Source organism: Poecilia mexicana, unplaced genomic scaffold (assembly GCF_051168715.1).
Source record: "Poecilia mexicana isolate PSO_F unplaced genomic scaffold, ASM5116871v1 scaffold_4, whole genome shotgun sequence".
NCBI lineage: Eukaryota > Metazoa > Chordata > Actinopteri > Cyprinodontiformes > Poeciliidae > Poecilia > Poecilia mexicana.
In genome coordinates, this window is record NW_028263373.1 from 11,951,633 (window position 1) to 11,971,578 (window position 19,946).

At 38.9% G+C, this 19,946-nt stretch overlaps 1 protein-coding gene across 5 annotated transcripts in view; it reads right to left on the bottom strand.

Moving 5' to 3' along the window:
• Positions 1-9,832, bottom strand: part of LOC106903351 (guanine nucleotide-binding protein G(q) subunit alpha-like) — a 50,221-nt gene extending 40,389 nt beyond the window's left edge. The window contains exons 1-2 of one of the 5 annotated variants that reach the window (XM_088004966.1): positions 9,361-9,832; positions 8,601-8,874 (exon numbers count right to left, since the gene is read on the bottom strand). In XM_088004966.1, the coding sequence (XP_087861092.1) occupies positions 8,601-8,736 (136 nt within the window). In that variant the 5' untranslated portion in view covers positions 8,737-8,874; positions 9,361-9,832. Of the gene's footprint in view, positions 1-8,600 lie in introns of all 5 variants that reach the window. The other 4 variants (XM_088004965.1, XM_088004964.1, XM_088004963.1 and 1 more) reach the window with 4 other exon arrangements.
• Between the last annotated feature and the right edge of the window lie 10,114 nt (positions 9,833-19,946).

Here is a 19,946-nt window from a genome sequence, read left to right on the forward strand (position 1 = left end):
AGTTTGGTGCAGCTGGCCTCAAAATTGTGGAATCCACAGCCAAACGTAAGGACACGGCGTTTAGGGTCACTTCGCCACGCCGCCACGCCCACCTGCTGGATTCAAATGAGCTTGGCTTGGAATCCTCAACACACCAACATGTTTTCTGTCTGTGGACACAGTTTCACCTCGATTAGGTCAAAGGGGTCAGATAGCGACCGTTCAGCGTAAAAAATGACACTTCCTGTTCTCAGGGGGCGTGGCCTAAGTGACGTCATCATTTGACCGTTGGGTATTGTAGAGCATCCCATGATGATCAATCACTGAAAGTTTGGTGCTTCTATGAGTTTTTTTCAAAGAGTTATAACAGTTTGATGTTTCATGGCGAATCGGTGACCTTTGACCCCCGGAAAGACCCCTTCAGCAAGCCCGAAAACGCAAACCTACGATAACTTTGGATCGGCCATGCCTTATGAACGATCTGACCGAGTTTGAAGCCGATCGATCGAAATCCCTAGGACAAGTTCGATCAAATGCGAACCCTGTAAACGGCCAAAATCGGGTCAAAATCGGAACTTCAATCCAAAATGGCCGACAATCTGTGATACTTGCACTATGACATTAATTGTAAATTCAGAGTGTCTTGGGGAGCTCTACAAGTGTACCAAGTTTCAAGTCTGTACGATAAAGTAAGTGAATAGGAAAGGGTCTTTTGAAAGTTGGTAGGTGGCGCCCTTGAGCCGTTTCTTGTGCGATTTTTGCAGGTACCTTAAAATACGTAAATTTTACACGGGCTCTATGCCCCCGCCAAGTTTGGTGAGTTTTTGAATATGATAAAGCCCCCAAAAAGCCAATTAATTTGGCTGAAGAACTATAATAATAAGAAACAGCAAGGTTTCAATAGGCTCTCGCAGCGCTTAGCTGCTCGGGCCTAATAAAAAAAAGCCTCCTGCAATTTAGATTTTTATGGTGACTGAAAGTATAAAGTACTGCGACTTCCAAATTATTTTCCCAAGAACTCACCATTCCAGTACATTATTAGAAACAGGAAAAACTAGTCAACTGAAATGCGAGCTCCACTGGGAAACGCTTTTCAATTGTATGTTTGAAGATGTAGTTTAAACAAAAATAGGAAATGTTTTATGTTACTAATCAAAAGCATACTGACTAAAACAAAGCTGGAATTAAATAAATATCTATTTTTCTTCTGATTAAATGATTGTGACAACGTGATTCATTCGTAAAAGATGTACATCATCCCAAAATGTTAAACTCTTCCAAACGTATTCAAGTGAAAATTAAACAAATTCATAAATATGGGTCCCCCCCCCCATTTAAAATGCATTATTGCTATAACAACTTTATGTAATTTTGTACTTTATGGTGTATTACATTCTGTATCATTGGTAATCTACATGAACACAGAAATACAGCTTTTTAATATCCAATACAGGTCAGATAATTACCGCAGCTTGATGGCATATTGACACTTTACCAAAATCCAGTGATCTCATTGGCACTCCCCGCATTCCCTACGGCAAATTAAAACGCATTAAGTTCATTTACGTGTTTGTTGTCAGTAGAGCAGTGCTTTCAAGAAAATGTTTGGTTCATTTCTATATTTTCAAGTCCCACAATCTCTAAAAAAAAATCAAAAATTTGGTTTTTAAAAGTCAGAAATACATGCATTTAAGATGACAAAAATTAGGCAAGTAACAAGCGCAGCTTTTCCAACATAACCAACGTCCGACTTCTTAGCAAACTCTGCTGCTACTTGTAGTTAGACAAAGTGACATGCACTTTTAAGTACCGTATTTTCCGCACTATAAGACGCACCTAAAAACCTTCAATTTCCTCAAAAGCCGACAGTGCGCCTTATAATCCGGTGCGCCTTATATATGGACCAATATTGAGCCACAACAGGTCCAGCAACGGACCTTACCACAGGGGCCGCGTTTCATTGGCTAATGCCCATTTTAGGTCACAGTGCAGCTACCACGTGCGTGACCGTCTCACAAACACAAGCTACAGTAGTAAACATATGCTAATGTACATTGTGGACCATCAAAACCATGAATGCCGACTTACCCAGCCTTGCAAGAACAATAGGCATCAGTGATCTTGTCCACAGCTATATTTATGCTGAGGGTGTGAGGATCTGCTGTTTTCCTCATCTATCGGTAGCTTTTAGCTGTGACGCGCACAATGTTGGAGGCATCCAGTGGCTCAAACACCTTGATGTCGTCCAAAAAAGATGACATGAACTTGTTGGTTCCCCTGTCCATTGTCGTGGCTGATATGTTGTGAAAATCCGGCAGAAATGCTACGCTAATTAACTCAGATCGAAATGAAAGACGTCATGTTTACACAGACATGCAGTAGGCTGCTTACGTAGTTGGTCCACTATGGTAAGCAGCCGCCAACTTCTTTTTCCCCGTAGAAGAAGTAGTGCGCGGTGCATGCTGGGATAGTTGTCAGAACACTGGTTTGTTAATAAAGTTTGATAATACATTTAAAGGGGGGGAGGGGCAGGGGAAGAGAGACAGAGACTGCAGCGGCAGCGTGTCGGTTGGTCTGTGTTACCCAGAAAGCAGTTGGGCATAATATCGCAACACCAACACCGTGAGTGAAACAACGACTGGGCCAGCCTACTATATAAAGTACTCGGGGACCATTTCTTTATTAATGTGGATGTGTAATAATAGAGTATGAAGCGTCTATTCTATGCGCCTTATAATGTGGTGCGCCTAATGTATGAAAAAAGTCCTAAAATAGGCCATTCATTGAAGGTGCGCCTTATAATCCGGTGCGCCTTATAGTGCGGAAAATACGGTAGTCACTTTATTTTTACTACCAGCATTGCTATACTTAAGTCTGCAAAATATATCCCTTGTTCTTAGTTTGTAATAAACTATGTTTCATTTCAGTTTAAATCACTCCTCAAGTTTTGTTTTCAACCAACGCTGTCTCATTGGTTAGCTTGTGGCAAATCAACTTTGTATGTCGCCCATTTAATCAACTGACAGTTACCCACCGGGGCTGATTATTTCTGAGCCTGAGACAGAACCCTGCAAGAACTTGTAGTCCACTTATCTAAAAGCAGACATAAGTGCCATTTGAAATTCTGGTTGTGGCGTTACAATTTCTTGTGAAACAGGACTACAAGTAGATCACCAAATAGTAAGTGGAAGAATAAGGAGCATCTAGAACACATGTGTCAAACTCAAGGCCCGCGGGCCACATGTGGCCCCCCCAGCATTTTATAAGCCCATGATTGACTTAAAATAGGTTTTGAGCACGAATTGACTACAAACTATATCTCCCATAATGCATTCTGATTGTTACCAGCCAACATTACAGCTTCTCCCCACTAGAGAGCAGCAGAGTCACCTCAAGCTGCTGATTGATTTTCCCAGCGAATAAAACTGAGACATCGACAAGCTAACATCAAAACGTCCAAGAAAAGAAACATCGATTTACAAGTAAGACTGTGAATGAAGATGTGTGAGAGTTGGTGTTAGGGCGGCAGGTCGCGCTAGACTTTTTTTGTTATCCTTATCTTGACCGACAACATAAAAAAAAATTGGTCATGTACTATTTTTATCTGTGAAATTATAGTCATATTAACATCGGCTATTTAGCCGCATTTTATGTGGTTTAGTTAATATTCACCGTGAATCCAGATCCCATCACAAATTAAGCAGATAAATGTATCTACATTTTTTTCCGTAGTGACAAAAACCATTGAGGCCCCAATAACTTTCAGGGTTTCCCCCAGTGTATTATAAGCCTGGCGACCCGCCATGCTTTACTAGCCCCGTCGCCAGGCTAAGCGTTGCTTGTTTACGTTTCTAGTAAAGGAAAAAAAAAAAAAGTTTTTTTTTTCTTTGTTTTTTAAAGCCGGGCTGCAAGAGTCTCTTTTGCTCTTAGCATTTCACTAGCAGAGCAGATTTATCCTTAAGGATAGGTTTATAGTTTTTGAATTTAAAAGCCGACATCGCGCGGACCGATCACACAGATGGCGCCTCGCGCGCTGCCGCTGCTTTACCTCAGCGGGATCGCGTGCGCCTCCTTTCACTCAAACTGGACACAGGCTGACCTGAATGGATAATTACATCAACCTACTGTGATGAATTATGATCCTTTGGAGAACTCTAGGTAAGAGTTTAAAACTTGCCGCGTTAGATCTGGTTGCGCAGCTCTATGTGAACCGCAGGAATAAGTTGTAGCGAATTCAGAGGCGCGTTGTGGAGCGGTGAGAATGATTTATCTTTGAGAACGAACAATTATATGCGGCGTTTACATCTCAACACGCTGCCCAGCGTGTGGCTCTGTGTCCGTCTTCCCTGTAAAGTTTATGTCTGCGGTCCCGGTTGGCCGGAGAGTTTGTGGATAACGAGCAGCGCTAACCTGATCATGCAGGTTCAGCCCGGTGAGGAGCTTTCGCGCTGGGAGTTACGTATCTCGCTGCTTTTATATTATTTTAAGTATTATTTTTCCGGTTACACGATGCATCAAACTATATCAAATGCGTTGTCTACTTAGAGTTAATGCGCGCAGCCGCACGGAGATCTGAGAAACTCGTCCCATAAACTCGACCAACCAGAATAGTTTCTGTGACGCTTATTAAAAACTCAACAGACACGAAATGGAACAGCTACTAAAGTCACATTAGCAGCATTTAATTAAATCTCCCGTTTGTTGCGCATTTCTGCGTAGTGCAGCAGATTACCTCATCATGCAGGGCCGGTCCAAGGCTGCAAGAGGCCTTGAGCAGAATCTGACTTAGGGGCCCCTTTAGTTCCTAAAAATGCCAGCGCCTCTAACAGCTTCTGTGTTAGATTTAGTGAAATATGGGAGAAAGGAGTAGTTTAATTGGCCAGCCTAAAAAGCAATAAGTTATAATTGCAGTTTACTAAATTGGATTTGCAAATTCAAAGATTAAACTCACAACTTCAGATTGTTGCTATGGTAACAATACAATCTAACTATGAATATTGTTCTTTGAAGTTTTACAAAGTAAACTTGCCAGCTCCTTAAAATCTTGTATTTAAATGTTAAACAGTTTAAAATAATTTAATTTATGCATGCCTAAACAATTGAATAAAATTTTACAGCATTCATCATCTCTGTGGTCCGTTTTAAAATATTAGCGTTTATGGGGCCCCTGAAGCTCTTGGGGCCCTGATGGAGCTGCTGACTTAATTTGGATTAAACAGAAGTGCAAATTTGTTGTTTTTAGACTAGTTGTGGGTTTAAATAGCATTTCACTCTAGATCTTTTCCCGTAACATAATTACACAGTAATACTTTTACATTTCCTTTCAACTTAACATCTTTTAATACAAAACACGGTGGACCGACTCGACGCCCCTACCACCGGGCTTAGCAAGTTTTCTGGGGGAATCCTTGACTTTTAATAAATTAAATTAAGCGGCTTCACTTGAATTAGCATCACTTCACTCGCTGGGGTGAAGTGATGGTCCCCATCTGCAGAAAAATCTGCGCTAATTCATCAGTCAGTTGGATCTGTTTGATCCAAACAGATCAACTGAACTCTGTGAGTGTTTTACCCCGCGCGGTCCGGTGTGAGCTTTTACCAGGATTTTTTTTTTTTTGCGTGGTTTCGCTTCTCTGAAACGGACAGATGTTACGTCTGCAGCGCTCCTCCGGAACGCCGCTCTCCTGGGTAACGTGCACCCAGAAGGCTCCATTTGTTAAAGCCGCTGGATGAGTTACAGCGGTTTCTAATTCTTTGCAGCGGCGTAGCCGCGTCCGCACTGGTTGAGCAGCGGACTGCGCATGTTACAGTCTAATTAACTTCAGCGTCGCCATTTATTTCCTCAAGATAAACTGCCGGCTCCTCAAATGGATTAACACAATGTTGCATTCTCTTTAGTTTTCTCTGGTCTGTAATGGAGACTTGAATTTAACGCGCCATTTCAACCAAAGGTTTTGAATGACCCTTGGTTGAAATGGTCATTTCAACAATTATTTATTATTTAAATAACGCTCCAAAGCGTTATTTAACAATATGAGGCGTTTAATTTATTTTTAACATTGTATTTTCATACATTTATGCTGGGGGTGCCCAAGTCTAGTTTTCCAGAGCTACCATCTGCAAGTTTAGATGCATTCCTTCTCTAACACACCTGACTGACTCATTTTAAGCCTCTACAGAACTGAGTTGCTGCTGATGAGGGAAGTCAACCTTTTGTCTGGGGTGTGTTTTAGCAGGGATGCATCTAAAAGTTGCAGTCTGAAGGACTGCAGCTGGGCACTCCTGATTTGTATCATCAATGTGGCCTGTTGAGGGTGGCCAATATGCTGAAGTGGCCCTCGGTGAAATTGAGTTTGACACCCCTGATCTAGAACAACAACAACAAAAAAGAAAATTTAGAGACAATTCAAGCGAAAACATGGACTGTCTGCCAACTTTATAAGGTGACTCATTCACATTTTTGAAATAGCAAGTCTTGCAATTGGAAGGCTGTCAGTTCAATTCAGGCCTCCCCCACATGTTGATCCAACCCTGGGCAGCAAGTTTACCATCAGTTTAGTATGAAGCCACAGATTTATCAGAACTGAGTGTGTGAATGTGGCTGTGAGGTAATAGTGCCTCGAGTATCGAGTATCGAGTATCCAGTATGGCAAGAAAAGAGCTACACAAGTGTAGTCGGTGTGTTCAGACCGGTAAATTACACCCTCCTAAGAGAGACACCTACAGCAAATATCAAGATTCTGCATTATTATTTTGGAAACACTGATGGTTCTTAATTCATTTAATAATTGGGTAAACGGTCCAACTTAGTGACACTACGGCACAAATAAATACAAGGACATCAAACAAGGAAACATTTACCATTACAAGTTGCTATGCTTGCTTGTGTTGACTGTTGACTCGCATGAAAGTGAGCATCCTTACAAGCAGGAAGTGTGTATTCAGTAACCTGTGACAACAAACCAGAGTTGGGTATCCTTTAACATGATCCTGAGTCTTTGCCAGTTTTGCAGAGACGCAGACCTGAATCCTGGGCTAAACCTGGGCCAAGCAACTTTTATCACCGCAATTACATCAGCGCACAAAGGTTTTATTACTCCAGTTTCATTTAGAAATCAGCCAGCTCCTAGGGCAGCAGTCATTTCCCAAAGCAGACCACCTGAATGAATGCCGTACCAAGGCCAGACACCCAGAGAGAGCTGCCTCCTTTCTAGCAGACTTAATTAGAAGCCAACTCTTGCTCTCTTGTTTTACACACACATAAATGTATGGTAATGCTAAAGTAGGCTAATAAAACATAAACTCATCAAATGGAGTACGTTGTTAATTTTACTTTTCATTTGTCGAGATTATAGGGTCTAAATGTTTTGTGTACACTTTACAAAAGAGGCAAATTAGAGTTACCGTACTCCGTTACTCTACTACTGTTTACAGGTTCATCACAATAGTAAGAATTTGTTTAGAAATGTAAAAGGAAAAGGAAACCAAAACCTGAAGCGTTTTATTACAGCTCGTAAAGACAGTCTCAGGTAAGACTAAGTCGTTAGTGGGAAAAGAAACTATACATAAAAAAATAGTTTCTTTTGTTATTACTTATACACAGAGCTCTCAACAATTATTGGCAACAATTATTGGTAATTGGTAATAATTTTAAAAGATACTTGAAATTGGCTTTGTGATTTCATGAAGCAACTCTTTGCTGCAGATCTCCAAAAGGCATTTGTAGAGTCGTTTACCTCCCTTACCATCCTCACAATGGGACGACCAGATGAACACGAGTCAATTCTTGTTTTTTATTAAATATTATTCGGACTTTAAATGCAGAAAAATTAAGCAAGTTATGCTTGCCTTGTACCCATATCTGACTTAGGCGGCATGTTCATCCATCTTTCATCCATCTCATAGTTATATCTTTAGGAAACAAATGTAGATCTGGAAAAATCTGGAAAACTTTGAAATTGTTTGTTTTTTTTTACCAATTCTGTTTTTAAAAGTACCCTGAGAAGCAACAGTCTACTTAATTAAAAATATCCTAGAAACTTCAATTTAAAGTAAGCAAAAAACTTAAAAAGCAGTTCATTTTATGTATATTATATAGAAATTGATATGGTTAGCAACACATGTTGCTCTGGTGATTCAATCTTACTGTTAATGTTCTTTTTTTTTCACTACAAAGCTGCAGTGAAACCAAAAAGGTTGGATTTTTCTATCTTTTTCAGTGTGAGGTTTTGCCTCCACAATAAAGGTTTCGTCTATTTTCAGACTTTTTAGGGGTCTTTGTGAGGAGAGTCATCACTGAGTCTGATCCTGTGTATCTGATCCTACAGCTCTGAGCTTAGTTCTTGTTTCCACTCATTGTCCTGCAGGAACCACTCTCTGAACCGTGTGTGATTTTAGATTTTTGCATATCACATCCCAAACAAATCCTGTGGTGGCCTGAGTAATGTGGCTTGAGCAATTGTGGTTTCAGTGTTTTGCATGTGCGACCTGCACCGTACAATTACGTCCAACAGTTTTGGCTGTGAGTGCACCGGGGTCAAATTGAGCAATCTTTACAACAATTAAAAAAAAAAAAAGAGACGAACATAAAAACAATCACTTGTGTGATCATGCAGACCTACCTAAGAGCAGCAGCTTCAGCTCCCTTCGTGCGTCTCTCTTATCTCGCCGGAGTTGCTTCTCGATCTCAGCGTTGATTCGCTTGGACTCCTTCGCCTCCTCGCTCAGGCAACAAGCCATCATGGGCTCCAAAGTCATCACCGCATGAGCTGGGGGGGAAAAGTCCGTCTGACAAGGAGCGCCGGGCTACACCACTGCCGAGAGTATCAGAGTGCAGGAGTCCACTTTAAAGTTGGTGACAGTCTTGCTGCTTTGTGCTGAATCTGGCCTCCTTTGCTGATGTAAAAAAAATAAAATAAAAATTGCCGTCAAAGGTTCAATATTTGACAGCTTGTGCTCGGTAAAAAAAAAAAAAAGAGAATAGAATAGAAAAAACTACTTAGACAATGAGAGGTTTACAAAAAATCTGCAGTGCAACATGTCCATATTAGATGGCTCCAGACGTGCAATCAACACATTTTAATTTGATGCACTCCTCAAATTGAGCTGGTTTTAGTTTGGATGCGTTAACTTAGAAGCTAGGCTGGAAAACTAGCTAGATGCTGGCGTGCTAAACGACTAAATAAATTCGCAAATGTTAATTATTTTATAGACACTTTTAGCAATTTTCCTTGATGAAAAACATATGTATATATGAAAAAAAAACTACCAACTTCAGGCCCAGAGACGGTGGGACACAACAGGCTGCCACGGCCACATCTGTACAATCCCTTCTCCTGGTCGCCTGGCCGAGTGCGAGCCTAGCCGCCCAGAAAAACCTACCCTGGAAGAAACGCCCAAGCTGTGATAATTAATCGCCGTCAAACTGTCCATCCAGACAGCTTGGATCACTGTCTCATGGTCCTCGGAGAACAACAAGCCCGGGAATAGTCAAAATGAGAGTATGAGCGCAGAGCTGTTGCTGCTATCTCTTCCACACTGGGACCCAGTGAGGCTAACTGTTAGCTGGGTAGGCTAGCCAAGGAAGCCATCCCTAAAAACCACACAGCCTGGAATGGCAGACAGCCGTCATGGCCTTAACCTTAAGCTCTCTTCGGGGATCTCGGTGACGGAACAGCCTCAAGATGTGAAAATAGATTACTGACAATTATTGTCCGTGCATTTTATCGCTCCTTTTAATTTTTCCTGGTGATTCTGGTCGCTCCTCGTCACCCACTCCACAGCCCCGGTGTGGCGCTACTGCTGCTGCTGACGTCACTTGGGATGTAGCTGACTGACAAACGATTCAACCAATAAAAACAGAGGATGTGAGAGCCCACGGTTGGGACCCTCCCTAATGGAGAATTTCCCAAGTTTGCTTGAGAGGAAGTAGTGTTTTTATTCTGGAGGCGTGACAGGGAAAGAGATCGGTGTTTGATTTGACAGGCAACGCCCATCTTCTGCCAAACAGCAGCAGGTCGATCCACAGGGATGTTTGCTTCTCACACGTTTCCTTCAGTGGAGTAAGACAAGAGGTCAACAATATGAACAGCAGTCGTTATTTAACCACATGACCACTTAGGGTGACTTTACTCAGCACTTTAATTATTAAAAACACCGGTGATCAGAGTAAACCAGTCACATGTGGCATACCCCAAGGTTCAATCCTAGGGCCTCTCTTATTCAATATATGTGTGCTCCCACTTGCTCCGGTGATTACAGGAAATTATATTAGCCAACATAACTACGCAGATGATACGCAGCTCTACATTGCAATGTCACCAGGTGACTCCAAACCCAAAGCACTGAACAGATGCTTAGAACAGATACATTTGTGGATGTGCCATAACTTTCTCCAGCTGAACAAAAACACAACTGAAGTTATTATCTTTGGACTTAAGCGTTCTAGCACACAGCTTTGGTTATTACAGCTAGAAACTAGAGATTAGGCTTGAAATCTGAGTTTAGTAATGGACTCTGACCTAAACCATCAGAGCCACATAAAGATGGTTACAAAGTCAGTCTTCTATCACCTGAAGAACATTAACAGGATTAAAAAACTAATGTCCCAGCAAGGTCTAGAGAAACTCAGCCACTTGTTTATCTTTATCTTTACAGTTATCTTTATCTTGTACATCTTTATCTGCAGCTGTCAATCAGACTGCAGATGATCCAGACTGCTGCGACCTGTGTTCTGACTAAAATCAGGAAGATAGAGTACATCACCTCAGTTCTAAAGTCCTTTCACTCTCTTTCTCTCTCCCAGTAGATCAGAGAATATATTTTTGAAATACTGTTGTTGGTTTATAAATCACTGAACGCAAAAAAAAAAAAAAAAAATCTTCCAGCTGCGCAACATAACCAAATGAATACAAAGTTTTGAATAATTATCCATCTCATTCCTGGCAGTCCCGGTGTAGAATCCGTTGTGTTTTCTGCATGGAGTCTCCAGAGGGCGTTGTTAAGCCACTGAACTGAACACAGCTGGTCACATTTTAAAAGCTGTTATCAGAAAATGTGACCAAAATAGAAGATGAAGTATTTGTTCTTGACAGTTTACTTACCACTGACTTAAGAAGTGGGTGTAAATGCAGAATGTTGCATATTCAAATCACTGTTTTCTAAAAAAGAAATCTGGGTCGCATGTTTAAACTGTTACTGGCTATCATTTGGCTTGTCAGTATTTGGATTCATCTTGTGATGTTCTAGGTCAATACTTTTTTTTATACTTCCAAATTTCCCAAATTACTGCCTGAACATTTAGCTATCAAAATATGCAACCATTTTTATTTCACTCCCTCTGAAGTCACAGAATCTGTCATTCAAAGAATCTGGTGTAGCAGTACAAGTACAAGTTGCAGTAAAGCGGTGTCATTTGGTAACTCATTTAAACCCTAAATTTTCATTTCACGGTCTCTAAGCCAACTACTTTGTGTTGGCTTAGCATGGATACTTTTAAGGAAAACACTAAAGTTAGCACTTTTGTAACAACATGTAAAAACCTTAAAGAAAGACTTTAGCAAGGCACTGTAAAGCCAATAATCCAACAGGATCACTAAAAACTTTCAGTTGTGGATATTACAAGAAATTTAACAAAGAAAATATCCAATACTCAATTTCTTCATCATGACTGTTCATCCCTCAGATTTCTTGCTTCATTTCAGCCTCTAATCTGCAAGATTTTACTAATCATATATTGCAGTATCCCTACTAGACTAGAGTTTCGAATGGTAAAACAAATCGGAACCACAGAAGGCTGTGGTCTTTATCCCTGCATTTATTACAGTCTGGTATGTGTTTGACGTAGGAATGAACAAGTTTAATTTAACTGCTCACAATGTACTGCAATCTTGAAGGTGACATTTATTATGGTGCTACTGGCAATGCTTTTTCTCCACTTTTTCAAAAGGTCTGTGTTATCTTTGATACACACATAGTGTAATTTGATATACATCTGGCAGCAAAACCTGAAAAACAAAAAAAAGTGAACATAGCACTGATTAAAATGGAGCTAAAAACATTTGTTTAATTCGTGTAGTTCCAATTTTATTTGATTTGTCATATAATTATTTATTAACCACCTTTTTCATTGAATTATCTGAGCTACTGTTGACCCTTCATACAGCTGAGATTAAAAACAGAATATGAGCAAAGCTTTTCTTCTTCAGTCCTAAAGCTAAAATGCTGCAGAGCAAAGCGACATCTTGTGGACATTCGATGTCACCACGTTTTAAGAGCATCTGGTGCACTTGGTTCTGTTTCACATTTTCTTGTTACTTTGTTTTACAAAAAACAAAAGTTTTTTGTAAAACAAACAAAAAAAAACAAGTATATTTATATAATTGTATAAAAAAACAAGTATATTTTTAGGATTTTAAGTTTTTATCTTAAAATCACAATGGCACTCCAAGCCCCGCCCCCTCCTTCCCATAGGTCTTTAAATGGTATGTATTAATCCAAATTTAAATTTGAATTAAGGCTCTGGTTTATTTCATTTTGCAAAAATACATTTTCCTCCCCTTTTTTTCCAGAGAAATAAATGATGATTAGTCTCTCATTGTGTATTTTTCCAGAGAAATAAATGATTAGTCTCTCATTGTGTATTTTTCCAGAGAAATAAATGATGATTAGTCTCTCATTGTTTTCAGGTTGTTTTTCCAACGGCTCAAATGGCACCGAGCCAGACAAATTGAGACATGACAGATGTTCACAAGGACCTGGTATGTTTGGTATGATTGGGAAGATCTTCAGGTATGAATCACAACACTGTAGTCCTGAATGTCTATGTGTTGCTTGACCTACAGCTTGTGCCAAAAGCTCCACATAATGAAATAGTAGACAAACTCATTCATTCATTGAGGAGCTACAATGAACAAGAAGTTCACTTAAGTTTTAAACAGCACCATATATTAAATCATGCATATACTTCCATGATTATGCACCTTTGCTATTATTTTGTTTTTATGTTCCAATTAAATGTTAGTGGGGTTTTTTTGTACAAGAGGGCCTGAGTAAACCATATATTTATATACCGTTTTTCCACACATTCAGTACTCCCATAAGGAAGTGTGAAATCACAAGTGTTCTTCACTTCTGCAAAAATGAGAATTTCCTCAAATTTAGACTCTCTAACCTAACCTCATAAAAAACCAGCAACAGCACTGAATTACTGATGATTTGTAATGTTTAGGTGAAAACATATGAAGCAGCCAAACTCGTACTTTGAGAGCTGAAAAATACTCTGTCTGATTGAATGTACTGTTAGGAATTATGTTGACACAAAAAAAATGCCTGCAGCGCTCTATCTTGGGTTTGCCGGGTTTGTCACGCCGTCTGAGAGCTGACGCTGGCGGAGTAATCACTGATCATCTTCCGATTTGCACCTCGTATGGTGACAGAGACAGTTTGTCTCCTGCTGCATATTCATGACATGAATGAGGAGAGGAATTTGTGTCACATCACTAGCAGGTTGGGAAACTTCACAGAAGGCAGACAGCAATGCCAAACCTTTGTTTTTCTGCTGCAAGAAGAAAGACGGGTACTTTTCAGGTACACGTACATCGTCCAGGATTTCCCTGTACTCGTGTCACCTTTCTTCTGACCTTTTTGGGTTTTTTTTTCCTCTATCAATTGTTTTCTTGTATTTAATTCTTTTGCTAACACACATTTAGGAAGTTTTTGGATGTATTCTGTATAGAAACTGATTAAAAATATATGTGTTTTGTGATAAATTACATTCAAATAAACATCAGTTTTTTCTTTCTTTTTAAAGAAGCACCCCTGAAACAATTCACAATCATTCACAAAAAAAAAAACTGAATATAAACGTCAACATTGCTGCCTGCAAACACAAACTATGTAATTTGCTTCTGTTGTGTCTGAGACTAACATTTAACGCATTTATACATATTCTGTATTCCCAAAAACAATTTTAACGACACCCCTTTTGTCACAAATTGAATACAATATGAAGTCGGCCTACCCTTAGCAGCTTCAGCTCTTCATGGATCACTGTCCTTGTCTGTGTGCAAGTTTGTGTATAGGTCCACTCTTGCAGGAAAGCATTTGGGAGGTCAAGCACTGATGCTGGATGAGATGGCATGGTTTACAGACTCTGCTCTGATCTATCCCAAAGAAACTCCATTACTTTGGGGTCAGGTCTCGAGCCTGATCATTCATGGCCTTTTGAATCTTTCTTTGTCTACTGGTGTGCGGTCATGTTGGAACTGGAAAGGGAGATAGTCCAACATGTATTTTACGCTGCAGCAACTAGAGCTGCACGGTATAATTAATTGCTGTCATCCTTGTCATCCTTTCAGAGTCTCTTAAATGACTTCTTGGATGCAATGTTTGGGGTCTTATGTTACAGATGCCAAACTCTTCTTACCAGTGATGTATTTGGCCTCTTGGATATACATTCCTTGTCTTTCCTGCCCAAATCTTAGAGTCCAAGGTGTAAAGTTCAAGAATGGGAATATTAAAGAGGCTGGAAAGGAAAGAAAGCAGCAAGGTAATTGCTATTTGGAAATGTATTTGCCACAGATGCCATAAAAAGTGCTTAAACAAAATTAAAAGCATCATAAAGGTTTTTAATGTTGTAGACCTGTTCACTTGACTTTGAAGAAATGCTCAATAAATAATCAAGGTGAAAATTTTCTTCCCACGTTCTTCCGAGAATCCAAACATAAATGCTACACTTTGCATCACAGTTAGTGTAAGAACCGGATCCAGACAGTTGCTCTCAGCTGTGGAAGCCTCTTTCACAAAGCTTCCCGCTCTCTGATCTCCAACTAGTCTGAAGGCTGCTCAAAGTGTTGGAGTTACTGCTGACTCTACACGCTGTTGTTAGCCTTGACGCACATTAGCTCTCCAAACAGCTTCCTCTCCCACCAACGTATGATATCCAGTTGTTTTTTTTTATTTTTTTTTTTTAGAAATTTAAAAAAACCGCCTTATGTGTCACTCCATTTCCCTGAGCTACTCAGGGGGAGCCATTCTTACACACACTGTAAAAATTATTAGGGTGGTTAAACTTAAAAACTTGAGTTCAATTGCTGCCTTAAAAACATAAGTTAACACAACTTCAAATAATGTACTTTTCCAACTTAGGATGGCAAGCTGGAAAAGTCCCCCAATTCATGATAAGTTATTGTTTAAATATGATACCATAAGTTGAAATGACTGACTATAGAACATTATGCATTCTCAAAAATGTGAGTACTCTTGTCAAGTAAAATTACAATCATATTCTATTTGAACTCAAATAATTAAGTTATACCACTTGCCTAATTAATGACTACGTGTTGTATGAACTTCATACTCTGAGTTTAAACAACTTGCAAAGTTACATTATCCATTCATAAAAACTTGTTTTCTTTTGTTAAAGTAACAAACAATTCTATATACTTTCAACTCTCATTTTAAAGTTAAACTGACTAACTTTATTCATACCAATTCCCTTTCTGAGTTAAGTTAACTCAAGATTTTAAGGCAGCAAATGAACTTAAAATTGCAATTTAAGTAAACTAACATTTCCAAATACTGTTCACTTTCTCCACTAATAATGTCAAGTTCAGTTTCCTAAAAATAATTACACCAAATATGCTTCCATTTCAAATATCAAACATTTATTTTTATCTTTCTCTATCAAATACAGATGAGACAAGTCTTAAATCAAGTATAAAAGAAAACATTTGTCCAAGAAGCAGAAGTGTTGACATTTATTGGAGGACCGAAAACAAAAACAGAAATTTATTTTTTTTGACAAATAACAGAAATAATTTTTTATATACATCTCAATAAATAAATGCACTTAAAAGGCACCAATTAAGAACCTTACCTAATGTTTTATAAATTTAATTGACCATATTCATTTTTCCACCTTGGTTCCAACAAATTATAGATTTTAGCACAATTTAGTTTATTGTTTAAAAAAAATTTTCCCCCCCTTTACTTGTAGATTCATTTATCACTCTTAAATATTTTTAATCCTTTTTCGACCAAAAAATTTTTTTCCAGGTGTTGCTTTTACATGTCATGTTTTTACTTTACCTTAAGCATTTCTGCTTTATTATATAAATAAGGTGGGCAGTGACATTTTTCTAATATCAGCTGGCTGTGGGGACTATCTTAAGGGGGGCTGTCCTTCTTGGGTAAGTTCAACTATTGGTCAACAGATCTGCACATGGATTCTGCTCCTTCTCGTGTGTTGACCAGTAGTGGAGGAGCTGACCCAAGAAAGACAGCACACCTTATTTGCAAAATGAGGGATAACACAAGACAGAGATATGTAAAAATAAAATGAAATTAAAAAGACTTGGGGGAATGGGGACACACGCACTTAAGGCATGAATGCATCTACAAGTAAAGGACAAACACACATATATATTATGTGCTAAAAAAATAGTTTGTAGGAACTAAGCTGGAAAAATATGAAGGTAAATTATAAACAAAGGGGTTGAAGTTCTTATATTTAATTGGTGCATTTATTTATTGGTCAGTTTCAGTCCTCCATAAAAATTAGACCATTATTTTTAAAAATATTCTAACCACGTTCAAGAGTGGCAGTGCAAAGTCCATACAACTAGCTACCATCTTTCAAAAACAGTCCAAAAAGTGCTAAATAATCAATCAGTGTTTAAAACTCAGGACAACCCTGAGAGGTTTTTCCACAAATTCAGCACAATGCTAAATGTTTTAGTGCAAAACCATTAGTATTAACATTTAGTGCGTAGAACAAACTAAACAAATTTTTACAGGAACTCTTTTGTAAGAAAATAAAACTGAAAACATACCAGATGTTACAGTTTGTACCTCAGGATTTTGTTTCTCAAACCATGTAGTCGAGCTGAGGCCTGGTCTGGTTTGATCTTCATCACCACTCTCTGAAGAAACTCAAACGAATCCTTCATGTCATCTGGATACTTGAGATTGACACAGTAGATGACACCCATAAGCGTAGCAAATCCAAGTGTCACAGCTTTAATGTTGTGAAGCACAATGGTCTCCTCCACCACAACTCCCACATTGAAGACCTGGTGTGGGATGGCCCCCTGTTCACCACCTTCACAGGCAATCAGGAGATCAACCTGCATCCCCTTCATGGCATCATCCAGAAAATCAGCAAGGGCCTTAAAAAGAAGAAATAATTAATGCAAAGAATTCAAACACTGGTATCTTTATACTGCAAGTTTTTATGCTATTGTGAGGATTAACAATCTGCATGTTTTGACACTTGTGAGGTTGTATGATGCACTTCTGTTCAGTCAGTGAATAACCTGACACACACTCCCAGTTTGCTAAAGCATAGAGCATAATGGCAATGAAACAGGCCACTGTTGTGGATGAGGCCAACATCAAGAAGCTTTAGACACTGAAAATAAGCACCACCTGAAAAAAAGCCAGTTTATGTATACACCATATTCAAAGCATTTTCAGCACTTTACTTTGTCAGGTAGTCATTTTTGACAAACTTTTTTCATCCACAAAACTTGTATTTTCATGCACATGAACACACTGTGTGGCAGATTAAAAACCACTATGGTGAAGCACTGAAATTATTCTAAAAATGTAGAACACTAGCAGTGTTTCCATTTTAATGCTTTTTTTTTAAATCAGCAAATTTTTAAAATGTCAAAAGAAATTTAAAAAGAAAATGCAAATCAGGCATGTTTCCATCAACTGGCTTAGAGCAAAATCAATCAGGATACACAAAGTAATTACATCAGAATTTGATGTTATGCATGGCTGTAGTAAACAGGAAGTAATGTCTCTTAACAAGGACTAAAAATAAGTTTTTGCACACACAAATGCTACAAAATGATTTTTTTAAATGATCACAAGAAAGAAATAGGCAAATATGTAAACAGTTTTGTAATATTTGTTAGTCTTACATCACACATCCTGATGACAGTTGATGGATCTTCAGCCAGATGTGTAGCATGGCAAACCAAGCAGAGCAGCAGCCCTTCTCCTGTCATTTGTGTCCTGCAAGAGATGAGACATTCAGTAAGATGAATATATTTTAACAAAAACAACAAATTATGCCTTTTCTAGCCATCTTCAGTTCTCCTTACATCTTTTGCAAGGCAGTCCAAAGTGTCTTTGAGTGGCTGCTTCTTTCCAGATTTGGCTGCTGCTTTGTAGACCTCCAGCAGTCTCAGAACCAGGCCATCAAGTCCATCAAGAAAAGATTCCAGAAGGTCTTTGGTGACGATTCTTGTAAATTCAGCCCTAATCTGAGGTGACAGATTAAAAAACTTGTCTCAATAAGACACAGTTAACTCAGTCTTAAATCACTAAATCTCCTGGTGGAACTAATTCAGTTGTGCGATTACCTGTCTCTCATGGAACAGACCTGGCCATCGGGAGATGAGCTCTGTGATGTGTGGTTGATCTCCTACAATCTCAAAACAAAAAAGTATTTTAACATTTAAGATAATCAGTAACAGCAGTGTGGGGTAAGGATACATGAAACAAAGGACACGGCTAATTACTGACAAGGAACAAGACTAATTACTGACCCACAGCCTTTACTGAAGCCGCCAACTCACCTGCAGTCAGCACGTTATTGCAAAACTTTGACCAAGCGCCACATATGTGCTTCTGAGGAAGTGTACAATACAAAAATCGTGGTAGCTGCTTGTATTTTCTCTTAAGAAAAGTTCTATAAGCGCAACCGAGTAGCATACTGCGTTTAGCTAGCTGCTAACTCCTGCCCGCGACAGTTAGCAAGCTGTTGTTTTCTATCCTGTGTTTAAACATGTAACAGAGACACGAACTTTTAGCTCTTAACATATTTTAAAAATGGATGGCATTTCCAAAAAACGACAAATGCAGCTTACCTTACTGCTGTGGCTCCAGCTCGCTTCGTATTTAGAAAAAATGCCCCGCCAAATTTGAACAGCCTGTGGGACTGATCCAGGTCTTGGAAAAAATGGTATTCATCCGCGACTTTGCTTTCGACGTCCTTAATCTGGTCAGGTGGTGTTCCTCTTTTTCGTTTAATATGCAATTCTAACTGGGATGGAGAACTTTATAAAGTCTTACTAAATCTTACATCATATTTAGTCCCTTATCAGATAAAGAGTGAATTTCCGGCACTATTTGGATCTCGCATTAATATTGCCAGTGGTGATCAGTTTTTATAAGATCCGGTTACCATTTTAAAACTCAGATTGTCGAGTTATGTTCACACATTTAAATTTATGTTTCATTGAACTGACTCACAGTCTTGAGTTGAAATGCCAATAACTCATGGAATTAAGTTGAAATTACATAACTCATTATGTTAATTGGAAGTAACTTATATAAAAACGTTATGTCAACTAAAGGATGGCATGACTTTTAACAGTGCAGACTCTTGGGAAAAGCAGTCTGCTAGGTGCTTAACTTTATACACCTGTTGTCACTGGAACGCCTACGTTTGAAGAGTTTGAGCAATGAACCAATATTTCTTTAAAAATAACATGCATTAATTATTATTTTTCTACTCTGTTTCAACACAAATGTGAGCAACTCGAGACACAAAACAACACATCGCTCCTGTGAGTCTTTGTTAAAATGAAGCCTCATTTTAAGTCTTTACACTGGTGAATGCTAACAGCACCCATTCAAACTCCTTTCTCTGGGTTTCTTGCCTCACCCTTTTCTCATAGGAACGGAGGGCTCAGATGATCTCAATATCTGAAACCATGAAAGCCTGAATAACCGGTTCTGCACACTCCAACAAAGGATTGACATCTAAATAACATCCAAGGAGACAATGTGTCTAAATATCTGCTGTACACTTAAAAAAAAAAAGAATTAAAAAACAAAGAAATGTAACTGTATAAATAAAAAATAGAAAATATTAGCTTTGAAATTCTGCTGCATAGTGTCTCATAAGCCTTTGCTATGGTGATATTTTTTGCTCAGTATTGCAACATTTA